General features: G+C 58.7%; 1 protein-coding gene across 1 annotated transcript in view; it reads left to right on the forward strand.

Moving 5' to 3' along the window:
- Positions 1–5,398: 5,398 nt before the first annotated feature.
- PHF2 (PHD finger protein 2) overlaps positions 5,399–23,613 on the forward strand; it is a 73,839-nt gene continuing 55,624 nt past the window's right edge. Inside the window, exon 1 of the mRNA XM_053907701.1 lies at positions 5,399–5,802. Within this exon, the coding sequence (XP_053763676.1) occupies positions 5,705–5,802 (98 nt within the window). The 5' untranslated portion in view covers positions 5,399–5,704. The remainder of the gene's footprint in view (positions 5,803–23,613) is intronic.

The following is a 23,613-nucleotide window of genomic DNA, read 5'->3' on the forward strand; positions in this document are numbered from 1 at the left end:
GGCAGGGCACAGCCTGCTTGGGATTCTCTCTCTGCCTTCTCTCTTAGCACGTCCTCCACTTGCATGCCCACTCCCTGTCTCAAAATTCAAGAAATTAGAAATAGAAACTTTTTCAGCATAGTAAATGCCACAGATGAAAAGTCCAAAGCAAACATACTTAATGGTGAAAAGATTAAAATATATATATATCACAAACACATGCACAAAACCCAAAACAACTTTTCCCCTGAGATCAGAAAGGAGAAAGATGCCACTGCCACTTTCACCCCTTCTACTCAACACAGTATTGGAAGTTCTAGCAGGAGCAACCAGACATACCTGCGTAAACAAGCAAATAGCATCCAAATTAGGAAGAAGTAAAATTATCTCTGTTCATACATAACAAGATGTTATATAAAATCAAAAAGACTTAGGAACTCCACAAAATACTGTCAGAACTAGTAAATTCAAAGTTGTAAAACTAATCCTGTAAAGTTGCAGGATAACTAAATAAACACTAAAAAATTAGTTTTGTTTCCAAACACTAAAAATAAACAATCTCAAAAGGAAATCAGGAACACAATTCCATTTACAATAACATTAAAAAAACCCAAAAACCTAGGGGTAAGTTTAACCAAGGAGATAAAAGACTTGTATGCTGAAAACTGTAAGACATTGCTGAAAGCAATTAAAGAAGACAAATAAGTGGAAATATCCCATGTTCATGGATCAGAATATTAATATTGTTAAGATGGCAGTACTACCCAAAATGATCTACAGATTCAATGAAATCCCTGTCAAAATTATCATAGTCCCTTTTGCAGAAGTGGAGAAGCCAGTTCTCAAATTCATAAAGAGTTGTAAGGGGCCTGGAAGAACCAAAACAGTCCTGAAAAAGAAGTGCAAATTTCGAGTTTCACCCTTCCTGATTCTGAAACTTACTACAAAGCTACAGAAACCAACACAGTATGGTATAAGGTTAGACATACAGACCAATGAAAGACAATAAGAAGCCCAGAAATAACCCCTTGCCCACATGGTCAAATGATTTTGACAAGGGTGCCATGATCACTCAATGAGGAAAGGACAGTGCTTTCAACAAATGGTGCTGGGAAGACTCCATGTCCACCTGCAAAAGCATGACATTGACCCTTACCCCAACTCAAAAATTAACTTAAAGTGGATCAAAAGCCTAAACCTAAACCTATAAAAATCTTGGAAGGAAACACAGGATGAAATCTTCATGACATTGGATTTGGCAATGGTTTTTTGGATGTGACATCAAAATGCAAGGGCAACAAAAGAAAACAAAATAGATGAACCTGACTTCTTCAAAATTACAACCATCTGTGCATCGAACATTTGCAAATCACCAATCTGATAAGAGATTAGTATCCAGAATATATAAAGAACTCCTATAATTCAACAACAAGAAAACCCAACCCAAATCAAAATAGGAAAGGGCTCAAATAGACATTTATCCAAAGAAGATGTACAGATGGCCAATAAACTCATGAGAAGATCCCCAACATCATCAGTCATTAGGGAAATGCAGATCAAAACCACAGTGACCAGAGTTTCAATGGAACCAAATTTTTGCCATCAAAAACTAGCATATTGAGAAATTAAGAATTTTTACTTCAAAAAAAAAAAACCCACAATGAGATATCACTTCATCCACTTTAGGACAGCTATCATCAACACATGTACACACACACACACATACATACAGAAAATAACAAGTGTTGGCGAGGATGTGGAGAAACTGGGACGCTTGTGCACTGTTGGTGGGAATATAAAATGGTGCAGCAGCTGTGGAAAACGGCATGGTTCTTAAAAATGTTAAAAATAGAATTATCATATGATTCACCAATCTCACTTCTGGGTATACACACAAAAGAAGTAAAAGCAGGGACACGAACAGATATTTGCACACCCACATTCATAGCAACATTATTCACGACATCCAAAACGTGGGAACAACCCAAGTGTCCTTCAACAATGAATGGAGAAATTAAACATGGATTATAAACACAATGAAATAATAGTCTTAAAAAAGAAGGGAACTCTCACATGTTACAACATGGATGAACCTCGAAGACCTGATGCCAGGTGAAGTAAGCCAGTCACAAGAAGGCAAATACTGTAGGATTCCACTTACTTATCCGAGTTCCCTACAGTGGTCAAGTTCATAGAGACAGGAAGTAGCTGGTGGGTGCCTGGGCCTGGGGGAGTAGTGATGGGGGTTAGTGTTTACTGGTGGGACAGTGAAAAACTTGGCGGAAGTGCGTGATGGAGGCTGCAAACAGTGTGAACTTACTTCATGCCACATAACTGTACACTCAGAAATGGTCAAAACGGTACGTTTCATCTTGTGTATGTTACCACAATTAAAAGAAAAGGCTGCGCTAGCGTTCAGTATATTTTGTCGAGAGGGAGTGAATCAGCAGGTCCTGGAACGTGCTGTTTTTCCATTGGGCAATAAGGTGAATAATACGTGTCTCACGCTTGGGACTGGCTGGGGGATGCGGGGTGCATGCTGTGGCTGTGCTTCCTTGGAGCAGCAGGGTGGAGGGTGGGGGGGCATGCTTCTGGGGAGCCCATCCTCTTACCCCAGCAGCATGCCTGGCCACTCGGGTGGGTGGTGGTCTTGATGCTTATACACAGACTCAGGAGTGGGGTGGACTCGGTGGGCATGGAGGCAAAGAGCAGACCATGTGAAAGGGCCAGAGCTCGGGGGACACCTCATTTCAAGGCCACTGCCCCTGCTTCCTGGGGCCTTGAGTCCAGCCCCTTGTGCTCCCCCTCCCTGTGTGACCTGGCCTGCTCCAGGCCTGTGTCCCCAGGGCGCCGTGGGGCGTGTGTCACTGTCCCCCTTGACAGCAAAAGGAGCTGCACAGGAGTTGGGACTGCTACCAAACTGCGAACACAGCAGGCGCTCAATGCACAATGAGTGAGGACTCAGAAAAGGAGGGCTCTCTGGGGGGTGAGAATGGGGAAGCCCAACAAAGGAGCATTTGGGACCCACGTGGGCCCTTACTTTCGTCTGGAGTTGGCCCACAGCGTCCGAACAGCCTGGACTAACAGGAAAGCATCTCTGTGGACACACGCAGAGGCCGTGGACACGTACAGACCAGGAGGGCAGGATGGCCAGGCGCCTGGGGGAGTCTGGGCTCCCAGCCCGCTCCTCCCCCTGGTCAGCCAGCTGCCTCCTCTGGGAGGCATTTCACTGCTTCCAGCCTGCGTTTTCTGGAGAATGGCAGGAGTCCCCCCCCCCCCCCTCCCCAGGACTCCCATTGGTCCTGTATACCTGTCTGTGGAGCAGCAGTGCCGAAGTGTCCCTGCGAGTGCGGAGGGTGGAGTGGTCACCGCCTAGAGCTGATGCTGAGCGCGTCCCAGGCACTGCTGGAGTCTGTAGAGAACCAAGCACAGGGCATGGCACCTGGTCAGTGCTTGACACACACTGGTAACTACTGTCCTCGCAGACAAGGACGAGGAAGTGTTGGGTGAGGCCCTGCACCACAGTGGCCTCCAGAAGCTTCTGACCACACTGGACCACAAGTGGGTGGAGGTGGACACTGCGGGTTTGAGCATCCCAGTACTGCTGTAGGGGATGGTCACTCAGCAGGGCCCAGGCCAGCCGGACTTGCAGGCCGGGCACCGCTTATCTGAACTGACCCACACCAGGGTGTTGGTGGGGGACAGTGCTTCCCAGAGCCCTCCGCACCATCTCCGGGAGGAAGGACCCCAGAGGGGAAGGGCAACCACTGCAGTTCAGGTGGGAAGGACTTGAGGTCGAGCTTAGCGAGGTGGGGGCAGTGGCAGAGTGACCTTGTCCCTCTCCCCTCCCCCAGCTTCTTCTGGCTGGTGCCTCCCTGCTAAGGGGGGCGCACCTGCCGGGGCAGGAGGCCGGGGGCAGCTGGCACAGTAGGTTGGCCTCCAGAGGAGGGAGGACTTCAGATGCACTGCTGGCACGTGGGCCAGGTGCCCTGAGGGGCTGCAGGCCTCAGCTGGGCACCTGTCGGGGGTGCTGCTGTGAGGGGCCTGCACCTGGCTTTCCCTCCAGTCTGGCATTCTGTGCTTGAGGTGGCCAGCATCCCCCAGGAGGAGGCCCAGGGGAGGGAACACCTACTGGCCCCTCACTCCTCACTCCACAGCACGTGGATGCAGCTGGGAGCGGGCAGGAGAGGGTTGGTTTCCAGAAGGCGGGGAGGAAGGAGCCCTCAGAGCCAGCCCTTCCCCCACGCACCACAGACCCTGACCACTCAGGTGAGGCTGCAGGGCCCAGAGCAAGGCAGTGGCACTTCTGGCCCATCCCTCCAGCCCCTGCTGTCCTGAAGCCACCAGCAGGGCTCCATAATCCTGACTTGGACTGGAGGCCTGGGGGCTCCTTGGGGAGGGGGGGAGGGGCTCAAATTCTAGGTAATCACTCCCTTTACAGAGCTGACCTGTGTCAGCGTGCTCCTGGCTCCCCAGAAATCTGTCCTCTAGGGGCTCAGCAACAGGAGAGTCAAGGATCCTGTGTGGGAGGGCTAGCTGTTCCCAGGAATCAGGGGGAAAGGGAGCAGGAAGGAAGAAACAAGAGGAAACCCCAGCTGCCCCCTGTCCCTCTGCTGGTGGGGGTCCCTGACCACCTTCTCAGAGGAACCCAGGCCTGCCTTCACCCAGAGGCTCCCACCTTTTCCCTGGAGGGTCCTCCTGCCCACTTTCTCCCCCAGAGTGATCCCCAGCCTACCTTCTCGCCCAGAGGGGTCCCTTTACCCTCCTTCACCCTGGCCCACCTTCTCTCCAGGAGGGGTCCCTTGGCCCACCTTCTCCCCGGCAGGTCCCCCCACCCTCCTCTTCCCCCAGAGGGGTCCCCCGGCTCACTGTTTCCCCAGCAGGTACTCCCCCCTCCCTCGGAGGGGTCCCCAGGCCCATCTTTTCTCCTGGAGGGGTCTCCCGGCCCACATCCCCGGCAGGTCCCCCTGCCCTCCTCTCCCCCAGAGAAGTCTCCCCCAGCCTCTTCCTACCCCGGAGAGATTCCCCCGGCCCACCTTCTCTCCAGGAGGGGTCCCCTGACCCACCTTCTCACGGCAGGTCTCCCCGCCCTCCTCTTACCCCAGAGGGGTCCACTGATCAACTGTTTTCCCGGCAGGTATCCCCCACTCCTCTTCCCCCAGAGGGGTCCCCCGGCCCACCGTTTCCCCGGCAGGGTCCCTCCGGCTCTCCTACTCCCCCAGAGGAGTCCCCCGGCCCACCTTCTCCCCGACAGATCCCCCCGGCCCTCCTCCTCCCCAGGAGGGAACCCCCCAGGCCCACCTTCTCCCCGCGGTCCCCGGCCCGCCTTCCCTCGGCGGGAGCGGCGGCCCAGGCCGGCGGGCGGAGGCGGCGCCACCCGGGGCGCTGACGTAGAGGCCGCTCGGCGGCCGGGGGTCCCTTCGGTGGGGCCGCGGCTCCCCGCCCGCCGCCCCCGCGCGTCCATTCCCTTTTGTGTCCCGCGCGCGGCCCGGCCCCGCGCACACTCGCGCCCTGCGCCCCGGGGCCGGCGGGCGGCTCCCGGCGCGGCCCTGCTCCGCGCGCCCCGCTTTGTGTGGACGCGCCGGCCGGGTGCGCGCGGGCTGTCGTGCGCCCCCGGCCCCGTCCCGGCCCCGGCCCGGCGCGGCCCCCCGCCCGGCCCGCCCGGCCCGCCCGGCCCCGACCCGGAGCGCAGCGCGGGCCGAGGGCGGGCGGGCGGCGCGCGAACATGGCGACGGTGCCCGTGTACTGCGTGTGCCGGCTCCCCTACGACGTTACCCGCTTCATGATCGAGTGCGACGCCTGCAAGGACTGGTTCCACGGCAGGTGAGCGCGCGGCCCGCGGGCCCGGCCCGGCCCCCCGGCGCCCCGGCCCCCGGCCCCCGGCCCGCCCGGCCCCCCGGCCCGGTGCGCGCCCGCCCGCCGCAGGCCCCCGCCGCTGCCGCCGCCGCCGCCGCCGCCGCCCGCCGGCCGCGCGCCCTTTTGTGCCCGGGGCGGGGGCCGGGCGGGCAGGCGCCCCTCGCGCGGCGCACAAAGCGGGCCCGGGGGCCGGGGGACCGGGGAGTTGGGGCGCCGCGGGCCGGGCCGCTGACAGCGGGGCCGCGGGGAGGCCGGCTCCAGGCCCAGGCCCGGCCCGCCGCCTCCCCCGCGAAGTTGCAGGAACTTTCCCCGCGCGGGCCCCGGAGAGGCGCGAGCGGCGGCCCGGACGCCGGCGGCCCCGGCCAGGGGTGGGGGGTGGGGGGCGTCCGGCGCGCCCACCCTCCGCCGCAGCCCCCGAGCCCCCTGACCCCGGCCGGCGCCCCCTAACCCCCCGCGGGGGTGGGTGACAGGACGGCGTCGGTGCGGGTGGGGGTGTCGCGGCTTTGCCGCCTCCTCTCGGGGGCCAGCGTGGTGCCCCGTTTCCCCCTTCTCCGCTCGCAACGGGGACGCCCCCCCTCCCCCGGGGCCGGACTTGACCTTATGCTCTCTGGGGGACGTGGGGTGGGGGGAGGTAAAGCTGGGCCTTTGCCCCGGGCTGTGACCTGGCCCTGCGCCTAGTTTTCAAAGCGAGGCCCCTTCCCACCCAGAAGTAGATGGGGAGGAGGAAGAGATGGTGATTGCGGTGTCCGAACTGCTCCAACAGGTTCTCACGTGTTTGGGCCTGGGCAGGACCGCGGTTGCCCTCCTGGATACCGCCTCAGACCCACCAGGAGCAGGGCAGGGGGCACGGGGGGGCGGGGAGTGTGTGGTGGCGGCTGGTCCCTGATCCCCCAGAGAGGAGAACCTCCCGCTCATTTTAAGGGTGGATGTTGGGGAGCCAGGCAGCCGGATGTGACAGGACCTGCTCAGGTTGGTCAGCGCCCGGCCAGGGTCCCAGCCCAGTGCCTGTGACAGGGACCCCAGCGAGGAGGGGGCGGGACTCTACCGGCCAGGGACACCACTGAAATCCCCTGGGCCTCCGGGGCTGCCTTCCTGTGGATGCCCAGGGCAGCAGAGCCCCTGCCCCGGGGTGCAAACACTGGACTCCCCAGAACGGTGTGTGTGTTGCTGCTATGCACACCCACCAACTGGCATCCTCTGCAAGTTCATGGCCGGACCAAGGGTGAGAGCTGCCATCTGATCCTTCAGGGCTCCTCAGTTCCAGACATGCTGAGAAGCTGACCCTGAGCGCCCTGGATGTGGAGGGCACTCTCTCTCCTCCCCCGCCCCACCCAGGGCCTGCTGAGCTCCCTGGGTGCCCAGGCTTGGGGAAGGCCTGGAAGGACCTTTGGCTGCCCAGGGGCCAAAGGTCGGGAAGGAGGAAGGCAGGCCAGTTCTGAGCTAGGCTCTGAGATGGGGGGGGGGGGGAACCCTAGGAGTGAGGGGCAGGCAGGGGAGAAGCTGAGGGCTGGCATCCTGGTGGGTGGCATTTGCTGGACTGGCCAGGGCAGAGTTGGGGAGAGGGATGCATCCTGACACCTTAAAGGGGACATTTGGGGACATCTTCTCTCCTCATCGCCCATTTGTCTCTGGAGGTCCTTGATTTGACCCAACATGAGTACAGGTCCTTCCCTCAGCCCAGACTCCTCTCCACCCACACAGGGCGGCCCTGGCATCTGAAAGGGGCTCTGCTTTCCCTGCCGTGGGCACGTTTTCTGTGCATGTGATCGAGGGCCCCTTGCAGGAGTGAGCCCTGAGCTGTAGCATTCCCAGGTGGCTCAGGGCAGGAGCCCGGATGGGGAAAGTTAGGGTTGGGATGGGCCTCACAGCCCTGGGCACCCTTTCTCCCTGCCCCTGCACCGACCCCCTCGGCTTTAACGGGAAGGTGTGTGACATGAGCCCTGTGCTTCCCCACCCCCAGGTGCTTTGGGGCTGACCCAAGACTTTTCAGATCCAATGTGCCCTGTATCTTTGTTTACTTTGTATTCAACAGCTCATTTTTCAAAAGTTTGAATACTTTATAACTTTTTATTTTAGAGAATTTTAGACTTAAAGAGTTACAAAAATGGTTCAGTGTCTGTTCACCAGTCACACGGACTCCTCTGGAGTCAGCATCTCACCAGACCATGCTGCAAGAATGGAAACTGAGGCAGAAACACAGGGGCAGTGCTGTGAGCCATAGCACAGACCTCAGCAGGTTTTTCCCCGTGCTGTCCCTTTTCTGCTCCAGGACCCCGCAGTGTATTTCACTCTCCTGTTACTTTCAGAAGGAAACCTCGTATCATTCCCTGAAATAGCGCATTAGTATAACTTGTCGTAGACGGTGCATGTAAAAATAAACATAACTGTTAAAATAACAGGTTCCAACTTGTCCCACCTGTGATCCGTCACGTCCCTCCTGAGCACCTTATTTTGGCAGGACTGGGAAGGGTCTCTGAGGTTGCACACGCTCACAGTGGCTCAGGATTTTCTGGGAGGACTCCAGCGGGGTTGGTGGGTGAAGATGTGGTTGGGGCGGCTGCATTTTAGGGGCAGAACCCTCTCCCGGTGTGTTTGCTCCCAAGCAGCCCTCTCTGCTGTGCTGGGCTGGAAGCACAGGCAGCCAGGAAAGCGGGAGCCCGTGTTGCACCCCATCTCCGGGGCTGGGGCACCTCGGCAGCCCAGCTGGCCTTCACCACTGGCACCTATGGTGGCTTTGCCTAGGGAGGGATGGAGCGTGTGGCCATCCGCCTTCCGGACTGTCTTGTCTGTGTGTCCAGTAGGGAGGGTGGCAACCCATGGGCACCGGGGGCCTTCCTCCTCAATTCAGGTGCCGCAGAGCCAGTGTCCTCCACCCCTACCCACAGGGAGGCGCGTGGCTGCCTGGGCCCGTCGCAGTAGGAGCCACCCAGCGTCTCACCTTGTCACCACCCTGGTGTGAGGAGTCTCTGTCTCTGGGCAGTAGGGAAGATTCTATTAAGGTATCAGACATTCTAGAGCTTCCTGGTGCCCTTCCAGTTGCCTGTTCCGTCGACTCCGAGGGGCTTTGGAGACATAATTGGTAAAGTTGATTTTAAGGAGCTCAAAAGCTGAAGGTGCAGTGCGAGTGCTTTGGTGACAGAAGTTGCACTGACTTCTTGGTAAATATTTCTGGGCGTGCGTTCTTCGTGGGGTGCTGTGCTGGCCGCAGAGGCTCCTGGGGTCACAAGGCAGATCCGTCTCCTCTTGCGGGGTTTCCTCGACCAAAGTCAGACCTCTAGGTGAGGAGATCCGTGCCACCCTGGGGGACCCTGTCCAGTCCTGAGGCAGCGCTGTGGGGGCAAGAGCGGGCGAGGAGTCCGCATCAGGGACAGCCAGGGGGTCTGTCTGTCCTGGAGGGGGAGCGGAGGAGTGGAGGGGAATGTGATGGGCTCCTCTGGCTGTCAGGGAGATGCGGGGGACAAGGGCAGGGCCTCACCACTTCCAGGTGAGGGGTGGTGGGCAGGTGGGGGTGGGGCTGCTGTGGGTTCTGGAGTGGGTCTCCTCGGATTCCTGCTTGTCCGTCTGTCTGACTGGGTTCCTCCTCGCAGGGTCCCTGTCTCTGTGCTCACCTCCCCGGGGCTGGTTGGCTCTTGTGAGCTCTTGCCATGCCCCCCCCTCCCACCCAGCCATAAGCTTTTTGGGGCAGAGCCACACCTGGGGGTCCACGGCCTCCACGGATGCCTGGTGACACTGAGCATGGCCAGCAGAACATGTGCGCGTGGAGGGAGAGGAGGGCCCGCCGGGCATCAAGCTTCAGCGTTGCAGCCTCTACAATTAAGTCCTTGATCTGGGGATTCCCAAGTACAGGGGAAGGGGCCATCCACGTGGAGATGGAGTCGCGGTGTGTTTGACACGGTTGGGGAGACGATTAATCGTCTTGGAACAAGAAATTCCCACTGTGTTGAGTTCAAGAACCCCAAGCAGGTGGGGGCAGTATGCTGCCAGCGTCTGGAGGGCAGAGCGGAGTCCCCGTCCCACAGGCCTAAGGGGGTGACACGGAGTCGGGCTCACTGTAATGGCCAGAGTTCATCGGGGTCGGCGTTCATCGGGGTCGCTGGGATTCAGGCCCGGCCGCAGGTGGCCTGAGATCGGGCCAGGGTTTCGGGGGCTTGGTGTGGACCCAGCCCTCTCCCCCGAGACACCCTCTCTCCTGGGCCATCCCCTTGCCTCTGTGCACATAGCACCTGGCCATGTGGCAGGACTTTATTCCAAAAGAACGAGGGGACTGAGGGCGAGAGTTGGCCAGGAAATAACGTCCCTCGATGGAGTGTGCTGGGAGAGTGGAGCTCCTGAAAGTCCTGGTGTGGGGGAAGCCGGCCCCCCGGTTGGCTTCTGAACGGCTGCCGTGGCTACGGGGCTGACCCTCGCGCTGATCTCTATGGCGTCAGGGTTAGATCTCTGGTGGTTCCCACAGTGACCTGGCTGGTCGCTGGGCCGGCCACCTCGCCCTCTCCCTTCAAGCAGAGAGGGGACTCTGGGCTCCTCACACGCGGCAGGTGGACACGTTCGGCCTCAGTTACTCTGGCTCAAGGGCATGAACAAACTCCAGGCACCGGCGACCCCGTGCCTGTCGGCGGCTTCGCAGACACAGCAAGGGTGGAAACGCCTTTGCCAGCGGGAAGCCACTTGTGTCAGGTGGGGACGCTGGGCTCTGTGCTGTGCCCTCTGCATCTGGGCGTCTGCCCCACCGGGCCCGCTCAGAGCCGCGTCTCCGTCTCGGCCGCTCTCCCCCTTGCTCTGTCTTCTTTCCTGCCTGTCTTGGTCCTCAGCTTTTTGGTTTGGTGGTGGGTGACCCTAACCCCGCATTCTGGAATGGGGCTTGGCTCTGAGTCTGTTCACTTTCCCGCAAAGTGCTGGGTCATCTGCAGGAGAACAGAGTTCCGGCCAGTGATTGGCTTTGACCTCAGAGCGTAAGGACTGAAGGTCCTTGTGGTGTTTGTCCCGGCGAATGGAGAAACCAGACTTTTATCTTTTCTTAAAAGTTGGGAGTGAAATTTATATATGGTGGCAATAACTATTTTATTTATTATTTTATTATTTTATTTTATTTTAATTTAATTTAATTTTATTTTTAAGTGTTTATTTTGAGAGAGCGAGAGTAGGTGTGCATATGTTCGTGGGAGAAGGACAGAGAGAGACTGAAAGAGAGAGAGACAGAGAGAATCCCAAACAGGTTCTGGGCTGTTAGCACAAAGCCTGACATGGGGCTCGAACTCATGAACCGTGAGATCATGACCTGGGCCAAAATCAAGAGTCATACTCTGAACTGATTGAGCCACCTGGGCACCACAATAATTATTTTAAAGTGCACAGTTTGTGGCATTTAGTGCATTCAGAATAGTGTGCAATAGTCACTTCTGTGGTTCCCACACATTTTCATCACGTGAAAGGAGACTCTGAACCCATCAAACAACAGCCCCAGCCCCATATACCACCCTCCCCCCCCCCGCCCCGCGCCCCAGTCCTGGACAACCATGTGTTTTCTGTGTCCTGATGGATGTAACTGTTCTGGACGTTTCTGATAAATGGGATCATACGATATGTAACTTTTGTGTGTGGCTTCCTCCACTCAGCAGAATGTCTTTGGGTCCATCCAGGCTGCGGCAGGTATCGGAACATGGTTTTTTTATGGCCGAATACTGCTCCATTGGGTGGACGTACCACATCTGTTTGTGCGTTCACCTGCCTGCCCATTTGGGGTTTTCCCGCCTGTTTGTCAGTCGTGCCGCTATGAACGCTCGAGTACAAATATTTGTTTGAAGACCTGTTTTCATTTCTTTCGGGAATTGCCGTGTCATATGGTTATTCTGTGTTTAACTTTTTAACTAACCACAAGCTGTTTTCCACAGCGGCTGCACCATTTTACGTTCCCACCGCCAATGTGGGAGCCGTCTGATAGCACTTCATCTTCGCTAACACCTGTTATTTTCCACTTTTCAAATCATGGGTGTCCTAAGGGGTGTGAAGTAGGATCTCATTATTGCTTTGATATACATTTTCCTAAAGGCTGATGGCGTTGAAAGTGGTTAAGCCATCTTTGGAGCAATGTCTGTTGAAACACTTTGCACATATTTAAATTGGGTTATTTGTCCCTTTATTGTTGAATTGTGAGAGTGCTTTATATATTTTGGACACTTACCAGATACACAATTTGCCGATATTTTCCCCTTCTGTGGACTGTCTTTTCACTTTTGTGGTAACGTCCATTGACGCACAAAAGTTTTCGTCCTGATGACTTCCAATTTGACTTTCTCTTCTATTGCTTGTGCTTTTGGTGTCATATCTACAAATCCACTGTCAAATCCAAGGTCATGAAGATCTGCCCCTTTGATTTCTTCTAAGGGTTTTAGAATTTTAGCTCTCATCTTTGGTTTTTGATTCAGTTATTTTTTAATATATGATTTGAGGTAGGGATCCAGCTGCACTGGTTTGCAAGTGACTGTCCGGTTGTCCCTGACCTATTGTTTAAAGGCTGTTCTTCCCCTACTGAACGTCTTGGTAACCTTGTTGAAAATCATTTGACCGTGTACGTGAGTGTTCATTTCTGGACTCTATTCCATTCCAGGGTCCGCCTGTCTCCCCTACACCACTGCCACGCTGTGTCAATGACTGTAGCTTTGTTGGAAGTTTTGAAACCAGAAATTGTGACACCTCCACCTTTTTCTTTTTAAGATGTTGTTTCAACTTTTCAGGGTTCCTTGCAATTCCGACTGAATTTAAGGATTGGCTTCTCCGTTTCTTCGGAAACTCCTGTTGGGATTTTGACGGGGATTGTGTTGAATCGAGATTGCTGGCCGTGGGTTGTACTGACGCCTGAACGGTATTCCGTTTGCTGATCCATGACCCCCAGACCAAAGTGCACCTCACTGGGGATGCCAGCTGACACCTGGAGCTCCTCCTGTAACTCTGCCACTTTGGCCATCATTTTTGCCTCCCCTTAGAAACCCCGTCAAGCCACAGCCTGGGTATGAATCTCGGGAAGCAGGGCTGAGCGGGAGGGCTGCGAGAACATGCTTCAGGGGAGTATTAGCACATCCCTGGGAGGCACAGGGCTGACACTGTCCAGGCCCCACCTCCCCATCCTCTGGGCTGACCCGCCAGCGGCTGGAGAGATGGCTCCCGCAGGAGTGACAGAGGCCTGGGGTCTTGCAGGATGACACTTGGCATCCTGGAAAAATCCAGAAACTGTTGCCTGATCCAGTGTGCCTCCCGGATGAACAGGGCTGGGGAGGGTGTGGGGTGGGGGTGGGGCTGAGAGCTCCCCAGACCTCTGGGGAGGCAGCGGTGTGGGGCCTGCTGGAGCCGAGCTGGGTCCGCACTAAACCTCCTGTCGGGAGCTTGCATCTAGTACACAGTGGGAGTCTCCCAGCGGCTGTTCCTGATGGAGGCTTGTGACAGTGGCATGCGGGAGGTGAGGGCGTTTCCTTCCACTTGCTGGGAGAGGACCACCCAGCCCCCTCTGCGCTGCAGCCAGTGAAAGCCAGTAGTTTCGTGCCACAGGCAGCGAGGAGTTCCCGGACCTCAGGCACTGGTGGCTAGGTGCTGGGCGCTGCGGTGGCTCCTTGCCCGCCAAGCGGGGCAGCTGTCTAGTCGTCCGTGAGCACCTCAGGCAGCGCCAGGCACCCTCATGCTGGGGCACCCAGAGTGCCTGTGCGGGAGGGAAGGTTGGTGGGGAGGCGCCCTGGCATGTGGGCCGGGGGTGCGAGTTCCCACTTCATCCTCAACACAGTAGGATCAGGACGGAGCGGGATGTTCCCTGATGTACATCTGGTTCACCAGGTTCTGTCCCAGTGCTTCAGGCTGTGGGTGGAGGGGCAGGAGAGGGAGCCAGCTGCAGGGGCGTGGGAGTGGGGCAGGGGGATGGGGGCCCTGGAGGGAGGGGGACCCTGGGGGGGAGGGATGGGGGACCAATGGGGGAGGGAAAGGGAGAGCAGTGGGGCCACAGATGACAGAAGCTGTGTTTGGAGACTGAACAGTGGACCCGTCTGGGCCTGTCACCCTGCCTGAGCCTCGGTAAGGTCGGAGTTTCCCAGGCACTGCTCCTGCCCTGAGCTCCATCCAGTCTCTGGAGAGTGAAAGAGTGAGCTGCTGTTTGGTCTCACGGCACTGTGTCAGGGTGACCCGTGGATCCTGGTCTGGATGCTCTAGATGCCCGTGGAACAGGCCTGGCCTGGTCCAGGTGTGGGTGGGACCTCTCCAGTGTCCCTGTCTCCGGCAGCCTGGGCCCCTGTCTGTGCAGGCGGCAGGTGTTTGTGTTTTGGTCCCAGGCCCAGGATGTGGAGGTGGACGCATGAGTGACCTGCCCTGGCCCGGGGGTGCATGAGACAGAGGTGGGACCGCGTGTCTAGAGGCCCTGCCACATCTCTTCCCCTTCCCTGAGCCGCGGCTGGGCACGGTGCACCTGGCTCCCGCCCCAGAGGACAGGTACAGGTGCTTTCTGACTGACCTGGGGCAGTGGGGCGTCCGCTGGGCCCCCTCCCAGCCCTGCCGTGTCCTCTCCCTACTCCTCTCCCCAGACTGAAATTTCTGTGGGGCCCCCCAGGCGATGCCAGCAGTGACCAACGGGGTTCCCCTCAGGGGTGGGTGAGGGACTGGCGGGAGCACGGTCCGCCCTGCTCCCTGCCCTCCTCCCTGCCCTGCCCGCTGCCCTGCCCGCTGCCCTGCCTGCTGCGTTTCCTCCATGGACACTGGGAGGTGGGCTGGTGGGATGGAGCGTGCCCTGTGGTCCCCACCGCAAGTGCCGAATGACAGCTGGGGAAAGGAGGCAGGCAGAGCTGGGGTCAGGCTGAGAGGAGACTTCCAGGTAACTGAAACCGACCCCAGACAGGACGCATCGGGGACAGCGTGGCACTGGGGCAGCATTGGCCGACCTGGGCTCTGAGCACGGGTGGAGCAGCACCCCCGGGCGCCCACTGGCAGGTTTGGGGCATGGCTTGGGGGGCACCGTGGTGCCCAGGGGCGGGGCGGGAGGCAGCTGAACTTCTCTGGGTGTATCTGCCATCATCAGGTGGGAGTCCGAGCTTCTGACTTTTCTCGTATTTATTACCGGGATGAGGGACAACTGCTTTTGTTTGCGCACGAATGGGTAGCGGGACGGATTTGCAAGTGGAGTGCTAGTGCCTGGTCTGTTCAGATGGAGAGCGAGTGAGAATTGGTCATGAAAAGCCCGTCTTCTCCCCGGACCCAGCCTGATTCCAACTTCTGGTGCGGAACTCGGGAGAGACTCCTGTCTGTGCAGCACTGTGTTTCACTGCCCCCCCCCCCCCCCCACCTCTCATGCCCTGTGACCTCCGGGCTGCGTCCCGTCTGCCTCCCACAGCTGGCCTCCTGGTTGGCTGTCAGCTCGCTTCTCAGCTGGAGCTCCCGTTTTGTGCAGGGACTGTCCTGGCTCCTGTGGCTGCCGGTGGTGGGGCCCACTGTCCACCCTGCACCTGTGGGGTTTCCTAAGTAGCCGCGTGCTTTCGGACGACGTCAGAGAGAGCAGGTCGGGCCTGAGAAGTGAAATGAGAGGCTGCTTCCTCGGGTGGATGGGGGTGCCGTCCGTGGCTGCCTCCTGCTCCGTAGGCCGCGGGCCTCCAGGGCTGCCAGAGGGTTACTGAATGTCCCCTTCCCCGCCCTTTTCAGGGCTGGTGTGAGGTCAGGCAATGTGCTTTTTTTCCCCCCTGTAAACTTTTTATTTTACACTTGTTTTAGGTTTACAGAAGAATTGCAGACACGGCAGCATTTGTGCATGCCCCTGACTCAGTTTCCATGACCGTCAGCACCTCATGTCACTGCCGTGCCTTGGTCACACCTCCCTGGGCAGCGACCTCTGTCCTTGTCCTCCCCACCGTCCAATCTCCTCGGCCCCCTGTTCCCAAGCTGGCTTCTCAGACTGACCCCTCTGTGCTGTGATCCTGACACCAAAGACTCTTTATGGCTGGTGCACCATCGAGGAGCCACGCCTCACCTCCCCGTGCTGTGCACGCCCTCCCCCCCCACCCCCCGGAGGGCAGCCTGACCACGGCAGTCCGTGGGGCACTGGCTTCCCTTGGCCCTGATCACAGGGGCGCAGGGTCCTGATGCTTCCCCTTCAGGGGTTCTTCCAGTTCCCAAACTTGTTGTGGGGTTTCGATCTGCTGTTTGGAAAAGAAGGATGTAATTAGACTGGTCTACGGACTGTCCTGTCCTCGGAGAAGCCAACCAAGAGAGCAACCTGGACCTCAGGCTCTGCCTCTGGGCAGGTGTGTGAGTAGGGGGGCCCCAAGCCCCTCTTTCCCACAGCCTCTTCTTTCAGCCAGTGGTGTTTCTAGATCCTGGGGCGTCCTTGCGAAGGGCCCGAGCCCTTGGTTGGTGTTGACCTCTGGGAAGGGCCCCTGAGCCCATGTGGGGCGGGAGGAGGCAGCTGGATGCCTGTCCAGGTTATCTGGCCAGAGCCCCCTACGCAGGGCCTCTGTGTGACCCAGGGACCTGGCCGCCTCCCAGAGGCCCCTTTGTGGGTCAGGAGCCAGGGTTGCCAGCCTCCTCTGGAGCTGGCAGCCGCCAGAGGCCCGAGGGGGAGGGGTGACGGGGCCAGCCGGATGTCTCCCTCTGGCCACTCTGGGACTGGGGTTCACTTTCCAGCTCCTGTGGGGTCCCTGCCCCCATTGTGCGGGAGGGTGCTTGCCGTGGGGAGCGTGCAGCCACCACCCGCAGGGCGCACTGCTAGTTAGCAGTGGAAAAGCCTCTTGCAGAGATAGCCCACGCCACTTGGCAGCCTGCCCTTCTTACCTTCCTCAGCGAGAGAATCCTTGAGGCCTTCCCGGAAGTGTGCTGTCTGGGGTGGAAGTCACCCCAGGAGTGTGTGCAGGAGTGCGTGCTCCTGCCTCTGTGCTCGCTGGGGGTCCATCCGTGTGAGTTCGCCAGGTCCAGTGCGCCCTGCGCAGTGAGGGCTGCGGTTCTCGGAAGCGCTCGGGGTGCCAGGCGGGGTCCCCGATTACGGGGACGACACTGATGCTTAGTGTTCCAAGCACACCACTAGGCTGCAGGTGGCCAAGCCCGGCCAGTGCCCCTCTCTGAGCTCACAGCCCTCAGGCCATGCTAGCTGCTGCTGCTGTATGTCTGGAGGTCTGGTTCGGAGTCCCTGCTCCAGGCCCCACACCCCGCTGTCGTGGCCCCTGGGGGTCTGGGGCAAGGCCCTCCAGGTTTCCATATCCTAATCTTTGCATTTCTTGGCATTTATGGTTTAAAAAAACTGGCAAAGAACAGATCTGAGAATGTTCCAGCAGGACAGGACCTCATGGTGCACCAGTCTCTGTTCCTTCCAGAGACACAGCCCTGGGAACCACGCACCTTGCACCAGGCCACCCCACACACCCTCCAGGCTGATGCCCTCAGGGGTGCAGTGGGTGGGGACTGAGGACAGGCCTCACCTCCCTCGGTCTAGAGTCATATTTCTGTTAATATGACCTTGACTGCTTTTGCTGTCTGGTCAAACTTGTCTTCCCAGCCACCTTGTGGGCCTCTGAGAAGTTACGAGAGGGAAGGTTGCAATTCCCAGAGATTCCGACAGGGGCACTGGCTCTACATCTGCACACAATTGGTTTCCCTAGAAACTGCTGGAGTAGACTCCAAAACCTGCTTCTGACTTTTAAAGGGACCATGCCCTTTATCTGGAGGATCTGTTGCAAATCCAGTGGAACGGGTTTCGGAGTGAGTACAGAGAGGTTGTGAATGTTCCTTTAATCTGTCAAGAACCCTAGACTCTTAGGCAATGAGGTACACACACACACACACACACACACACACACACACACACACACACAGAGTCATCAGCAGTGATGGTCACCAGGAAATGTTTATGCTGCCAGCCAGGAATAAAAGCAGGATTCAGGCTTGCCTACATAGTGTGATAAATATGCCAACGCGCTAAACGGGTTAAGAGAGTTTTCTTCCTGCTGCTTTTTTATACTTTTCTGCACTTCCCAACTTGTTTTCTAGGATCATAATATTGCTTCTTTTTTTTTTTTAACTTATTTTTTAATGTTTTTTTATTTTTGAGAGAGAGACAGAGCATGAACAGGGGAGGGGCAGAGAGAGAGGGAGACACAGAATCTGAAGCAGGCTCCAGGCTCTGAGCTGTCGGCACAGAACCCAACACAGGGCTCGAACTCAGGAACCATGAGATCATGACCCGAGCCCAAGTTGGACGCTTAACTGACTGAACTGACTGAACCACCCAGACGCCCCATAACATTGCTTCTTCTAATCTGAGATAAAGTACGTGGGGAGTAAGATTGCCAGAGGCTAGAGACCATTCTGCCCTGGCCCATTTCACAGGCTTTGTGGAGTCTGGGTTTGAGGGTTTCCCCACCGCACTCTCACTCTCTCCTGGACCCCGACTCTGGGGTGTCTCTGCCCCTCTGGCACCCCCCACTGCTGACGTGACCCCCGGGGCCTGCAGCCCCCAGGCCCCTGCCCAATTTGAGCCCCTCCTGTGAGGGGACCTGAGGGCACATGCCACCGCGTTGGGGGACAGCAGGCTCCCTCTGTCAGGTCCTGACACTTCTATCCTGCCGGCCAGCAGCTCCACTTGAGGGAAGACATGCAGGTTTCGAGGCCTATGGGGATGTGACCCGAGAGGGGCCGTTGGGCAGTGCCTGCGGATACGAGCCTCGCCAGACAGGTGGAGGGCATGGCCAGCGTGGTCTCGGTCGGTTCCAGTCCGGGAAGCTGACGCTGCTGTGCAGCTGGGGGTCCTCCTGCTCGGAGTTTTAAATCAGCCCTTGCATGTCCCATGTTGTCTGTGGGCCAGGAGGAGAGTGACCTAAGGTCAGAGTAGGAGGAGCTTTTCAGTTGGACCTATTTCATCTTTATTTCTATAAATAAACATGAACATCTATTCACGTTTATTTATCTTGAGAGAGAGTGTGAGTGGAGGAGGGGCAGGGAGAGAGGGAGACCCAGATTCGGAAGCAGGCTCCAGGCTCTGAGCTGTCGCACACAGCCCGACGCGGGGCTCGAACTCACTAAGCACGGGATCATGACCTGAGCCCAAGTCGGATGCTGAACCTACCGAGCCGCCCTGGTGCCCCTGCGGTTACTTGTTTCCCAGCATCCGTCTTCTTGGGTGAGCTGCCCCCCGAGCTTTCTGTCAGGAAGAGCTGCTCCTGTCCTGTTTTTTGGGTCTGGGGTCTTTGCTGAGGCAGCTCCAGGGAAGAAGCCGAGGAAAAGGCAGAACCCGGTATGGAGTGGTGGTTTTGACTTTGAACAGCTGTGAGTGGGTAGAAGCCATGGCAGGCCCCCTTGTTTCTGTCCTCATCCCATGCCAGGAGGGGACTCATGGGGGAGGTCTAGGGCTGACTGCCACGAACCAGGGCCAGACCCACCTCGAGATGCCACCTTGCTCAGGACCCCTGGCCCTGCGCAGGGTGGAGCCTGGGCCGGGGAGGGCAGTGGTGTGACGGCTGGGAGGGAGAGCAGAGGCTGCCAGCCCCGGGGAGCCATTTGCGGGCGTGTGGGTGGGGGTGGGGGACTTGCAGGGCCAACGGAGACGGGGCTCGGCCCCTCCTGTGTGTGTTTGGGGTGCTGGAGGTGCTCAAGTGTGTTGGAACCTGCTGGGAGAGTTCCGTGCCGTCCCGCCCCATGAGGGCCCTGGCGCGTCCTCCTGGGGGACTAGAACCTGTCCGCAGGCAGCATTCAGGTTGTCCTGCTGTGGAGACATCCGTCCCCTACCTTGCTGGGCTCCTTCTGTGCCCTTTCCATGCAGTGTGGGAAGCCTCCATATAGCCCCGCTTGGGGGGTTTGAAGAATGCTATATTCCTGGCCCTCGGTGTTTGCACTTTTCCAAGCCCCTTCCCTCCCGGGGACAGCATCTCGCCTGGCACCCTCGGCCTCTAGACGCCCAGAGCGAGCTCAGTGGACTGGCTGGTGACCACTCCCCAGGGGCCCAGAGGTCCCGATGCCCTCAGGGGAGGCGGGGGGGCCTGACCCAAGAGGGCGCAGCTCTGGGAACCCCGCTTTCACTCACAGGTGAAAGCCAGTCCCCGTGAAAGTGGCCGTGCTCTGCATTCCCAAAACTTGGAGACTTGGCTCCCAGCCCCCCAGAAAGGCCATGGAGGAGGCACTGGGTGCTTGCAGGCCGAGCTGCCAAGCCCACCCTGAAGCGGCTGGGCCATGCTGGTCCTGGCACCTCTTGGCCGTGACAAGGCCCAGGACGCTGGGCCTGCGGCCAGGGTGGGTCCCCAGCTGGGGAGGTGGGCTTCCTCGTCATCTAGCACAGGGGCCCCAATGGTGGCCCACTGGCCTCTCGAGGAAGCTGCAGCAGGTGCACCGTGGGGGTGTTTGGGCAGCACGGCCACCCGGAGCCCCGGAGGGGGGCACGGGGCAGCGTTCCCCATGCAGGGAGCTTGTAGTCACCACCAGCTGACACGGGCAGGCATTTCCCTGAGAGGCCGCATTCAGTGCTGTCCTGTGTCCTTGCCCTGCCCCCACAGCACTGGGGGTCTGACACGAGCCCCCACCTTTCCTGTGGGTTCGCACCTGCATCCTTGGAAACGGTTTTTATTATGTGTGCTCTTTGTAAGCGGTTTCATTCGTACCCGTTTTGTAGTGGGTTTGTCCCTCAGCACAGGCCTCAGTGAACTGACCCTGTTGGACACCCTCAGATGTTGTGGGTCCTCGGGGTGAGACCCCCTGGGAGGACAGGCATCCCCGCGCCCTGCAGGGGCTCCTAACGGTAGGGCGGGCTTGCGCTCAGGCCTGCCTTTTATGTCCAGGGCCAGTGACGGGAGGGTCAGGTAGCCCTGGTCTGGCTGGAGCGTGGCGGTGCCTGAAGGCACCCGTGAAGGCCCTTCCGCAGCCCTGGGTCAGCCCCTCCACTCCCACGGTCCAAGAAGCGTGCCCCAGTGGGACAGAGGCAGGCCCAGGCTAATTGCAGCTGGGGTGGGGAGCGGGCGGCCAGTAAGGGGAGCAGGAAGCGCCCTGCTCTGTGTTTGAGCACCGCTAGACCACCAGGCACCTGACTGCTGGCCATCATCTCTGGGTTCCGGGGCCCTGGGCCTGCGGAGGCACGGAAGGCCGCAGCTGGGGCGGGTGGGCCCAGTCTTCCTTCAGTGTGTTGATTTGGTAAAGATCAGCCAACTCTGGACGTGAAAAAGTCAGTGTTGCAGATTGCTTGGCCCTTCCAAGGGGCGGTTGTGTGCGGCTGGAGGGTCTGCCCGGCCCCGAGAATCAGCGACTTGCAGCCGGTCCTGCCCGGCGTGTGCTTCTGGGTGCTGAGCGGGCCGTGTCCCCGTCCACTCACGCTCATTCCCTGTCCCGCCACGTGCCGCGTGCTGGGGGCTCCGGTCCACTTTCCTTGAACCGAAGTATTAGACAGATGTGTCTAATTTGCTGCTTAAAGTGTTGGTGGAGTTTTAGATTTTAGCGTCATTGTTCATTCCCAGAAGTTCTCGTTTTGCAGAGTTGTTTGATCACTTGTTTCTTCCCGTGCGTGTACGAGTGTGTGTCACACTTCGGAATCCTCGCTTTCCTGCGGCTGTTCACGAGGACTGTGTGTTCCGTGAGGTGGTGACATGGCTGTCTTGTGTGACGTATGAGGGCTCAGTCCTCCTTTCCCTCGGGTGGGTGGACCACCTCCCGAGTTTGGAAATTTGAGCTGGGGTCTGAGGCATGTGCGTGCTGCCCCTTGGGCAGAAGCCTCTGGGATGCCCCCCCCCCCCCCCGCCACTCCCCTCCCCGCCCACGGCTTGCCCTGCCCCCCCCCCCCCCCCCCCCCCCCCCCCGCAGCCTCCAGCCGGCAACCGCCAACCTTCCTGCTTCGGGGCCTGCCCCAGATGGCCTCCCTGGGCCCACTGTCCAGCCTCCCACAGCCTCCTCCGAACGAGGCCCGGCAGCCCACTCCCACTCCCAGGGCTGCCCTGGACCCAGCCAGAAACAGGTCCCCGTGTGGTGGCCTCACATCTGCCGGGCGTGCTGCCCACAGTCCCTTGGTTGGTGGCGTTGCCCCCCTCAGGCCTCCTGTGTATGCAGGAACACGTGTTTGGGGCAGAGTCCAGCAGATGGCTGTTTCGGTTAAGGGTCCAAGACGCATTGTGTGGCTCACCTCCCAGGACGTTGCCCCTCAGGGGCGGCTGCCGCGCTGGGCAGATGGGCAAGGCCCCGGGAGACCCAGCCGTTGGGGTGTTCAGCCGCCTCCCCTCCGAGGCCCCCGTGTGGGCGCCCTGATCACGTGGCACAGGTGGGGCACGGCCCCACTAGCCGCACCTGCTCCCCCGCTCCCAGGGCGGGAAGAGACCCCCGGCTCCTAGCTGGGGTGGGTGTTTCCAGCTGCAGAGCACTGAGCGTTCACAACCACGGACACAGTCTGTAGCTGTTCCCCAGAAGCCGTGGTCCCCGCAAAACCCTGCTGGTGCTGGGCTCCTCCTGCCCACACAGCTGAGGTCATGGACTGTCGCTTGTGCTCCCCCAGGCCAGCCCTCGCTTGCGCTTCTGGGGACTGGCCAGCTGGGATCTGACTGCACCCGCTGCCCAACCTTCACATGCAGGGCCCACCTCATGGGGCCCAGGCGCCCCCCGAACCTGCAGACTCAAGCGGGAACCCACAGCCTGAGTCGGGGCACTCTGGGTGCGCCCTGAGACCCTGCTGGCCTGTCATGAGCCGGGACCTTTTCCCAGCCTGCCCTCACCTGCCCACCTACATATAGAAAGAAGCCTTACCGCCCCCATCAGGGTGGCCTCCTCCCATGATGCCTCTTGGATGGCATCCCCAGGAGGCTGTGTGTGGGCCCGGCACATGCACCCACCTTTAAGCCCACCTTGAGTGGCCCCATAGTCAGCACCTGTGGAGCCCCAGCCCTTGGCTGGCTCTGGCCCTGATGGACCCCAGTGCCATGTGACTGGGTCTGGGGTGGGCCGGCCTGTGCACATAGGACCCACGGGACTCTGCCAGGCTGTCTGTGGTCTGCCTGGACACCTGTCGGCCAAGGGGACATTTTTGCTGATTGGGAGGACACCCCAGCCCTGACCCGGGGAGCAGATGCAGGGGCACTGGGTGCCCCGGGGAGAGGACCCCGAGACCAGGAGACCCCTCCAAGGTGGGAGAGGGCAGATGGTGCTCCAGAGATCAGACCAAGAGGTGGGCGGTGGGTGGTGGAGGGAGGCTGAGGGCCTGGAGCCTGGACTCCATCCCCGCATCCAGGAATCACAGGGCGGGGCTGGCGTGCGGGGGAGCAGGAAGCCGTACTTCCCGATCAGCAGAGCAGGTTCTGAGGTTGAGTGGAGTGAGCCTCCGACCGCATCACCAAGCACCCGGCTTCCCGCATCCTCGCGCCTGTCCGCGTGCTCATCGCTTATTTACACGGCATCTGTGACACATGCTGTTGCCATAGGCTTTATTAGCGTTCCCGCCATAGGGTTTCCGTGTCGGGCGGCTTGTCCCCAGCACCGTGCTGGACAAATCCTTAGGATTCTCAAAGACACGCATGGAACTTTTATGATTAAAAAAAAAAAAAAAAAAAAAAAAAAATATATATATATATATATATGGGCTTTAATTTTAGAGCAGTTTTAGATGAAAGATGGAGTGGAAAATGGGGAAGGTCCCCATGTGCCCCCTCACCGCCTGCAGCCTGTTGTGAACGTCTCGCACCGGTGTGGTGCGAGTTACATCCGATGAGCCGATCTGGTGCACTGTCATTAATAACTGAGGCCCATAGTTGACCTTGGGGTTCACTCTTAGTGCTGAGTCTGGGTACCCTGTGGAGTTTGAAAATGTGTGAG

The sequence above is a fragment of the Panthera pardus genome, unplaced genomic scaffold (genome assembly GCF_024362965.1).
Source record: "Panthera pardus isolate Hobbes unplaced genomic scaffold, ASM2436296v1 HiC_scaffold_20, whole genome shotgun sequence".
In the NCBI taxonomy this organism is placed as follows: Eukaryota; Metazoa; Chordata; class Mammalia; order Carnivora; family Felidae; genus Panthera; species Panthera pardus.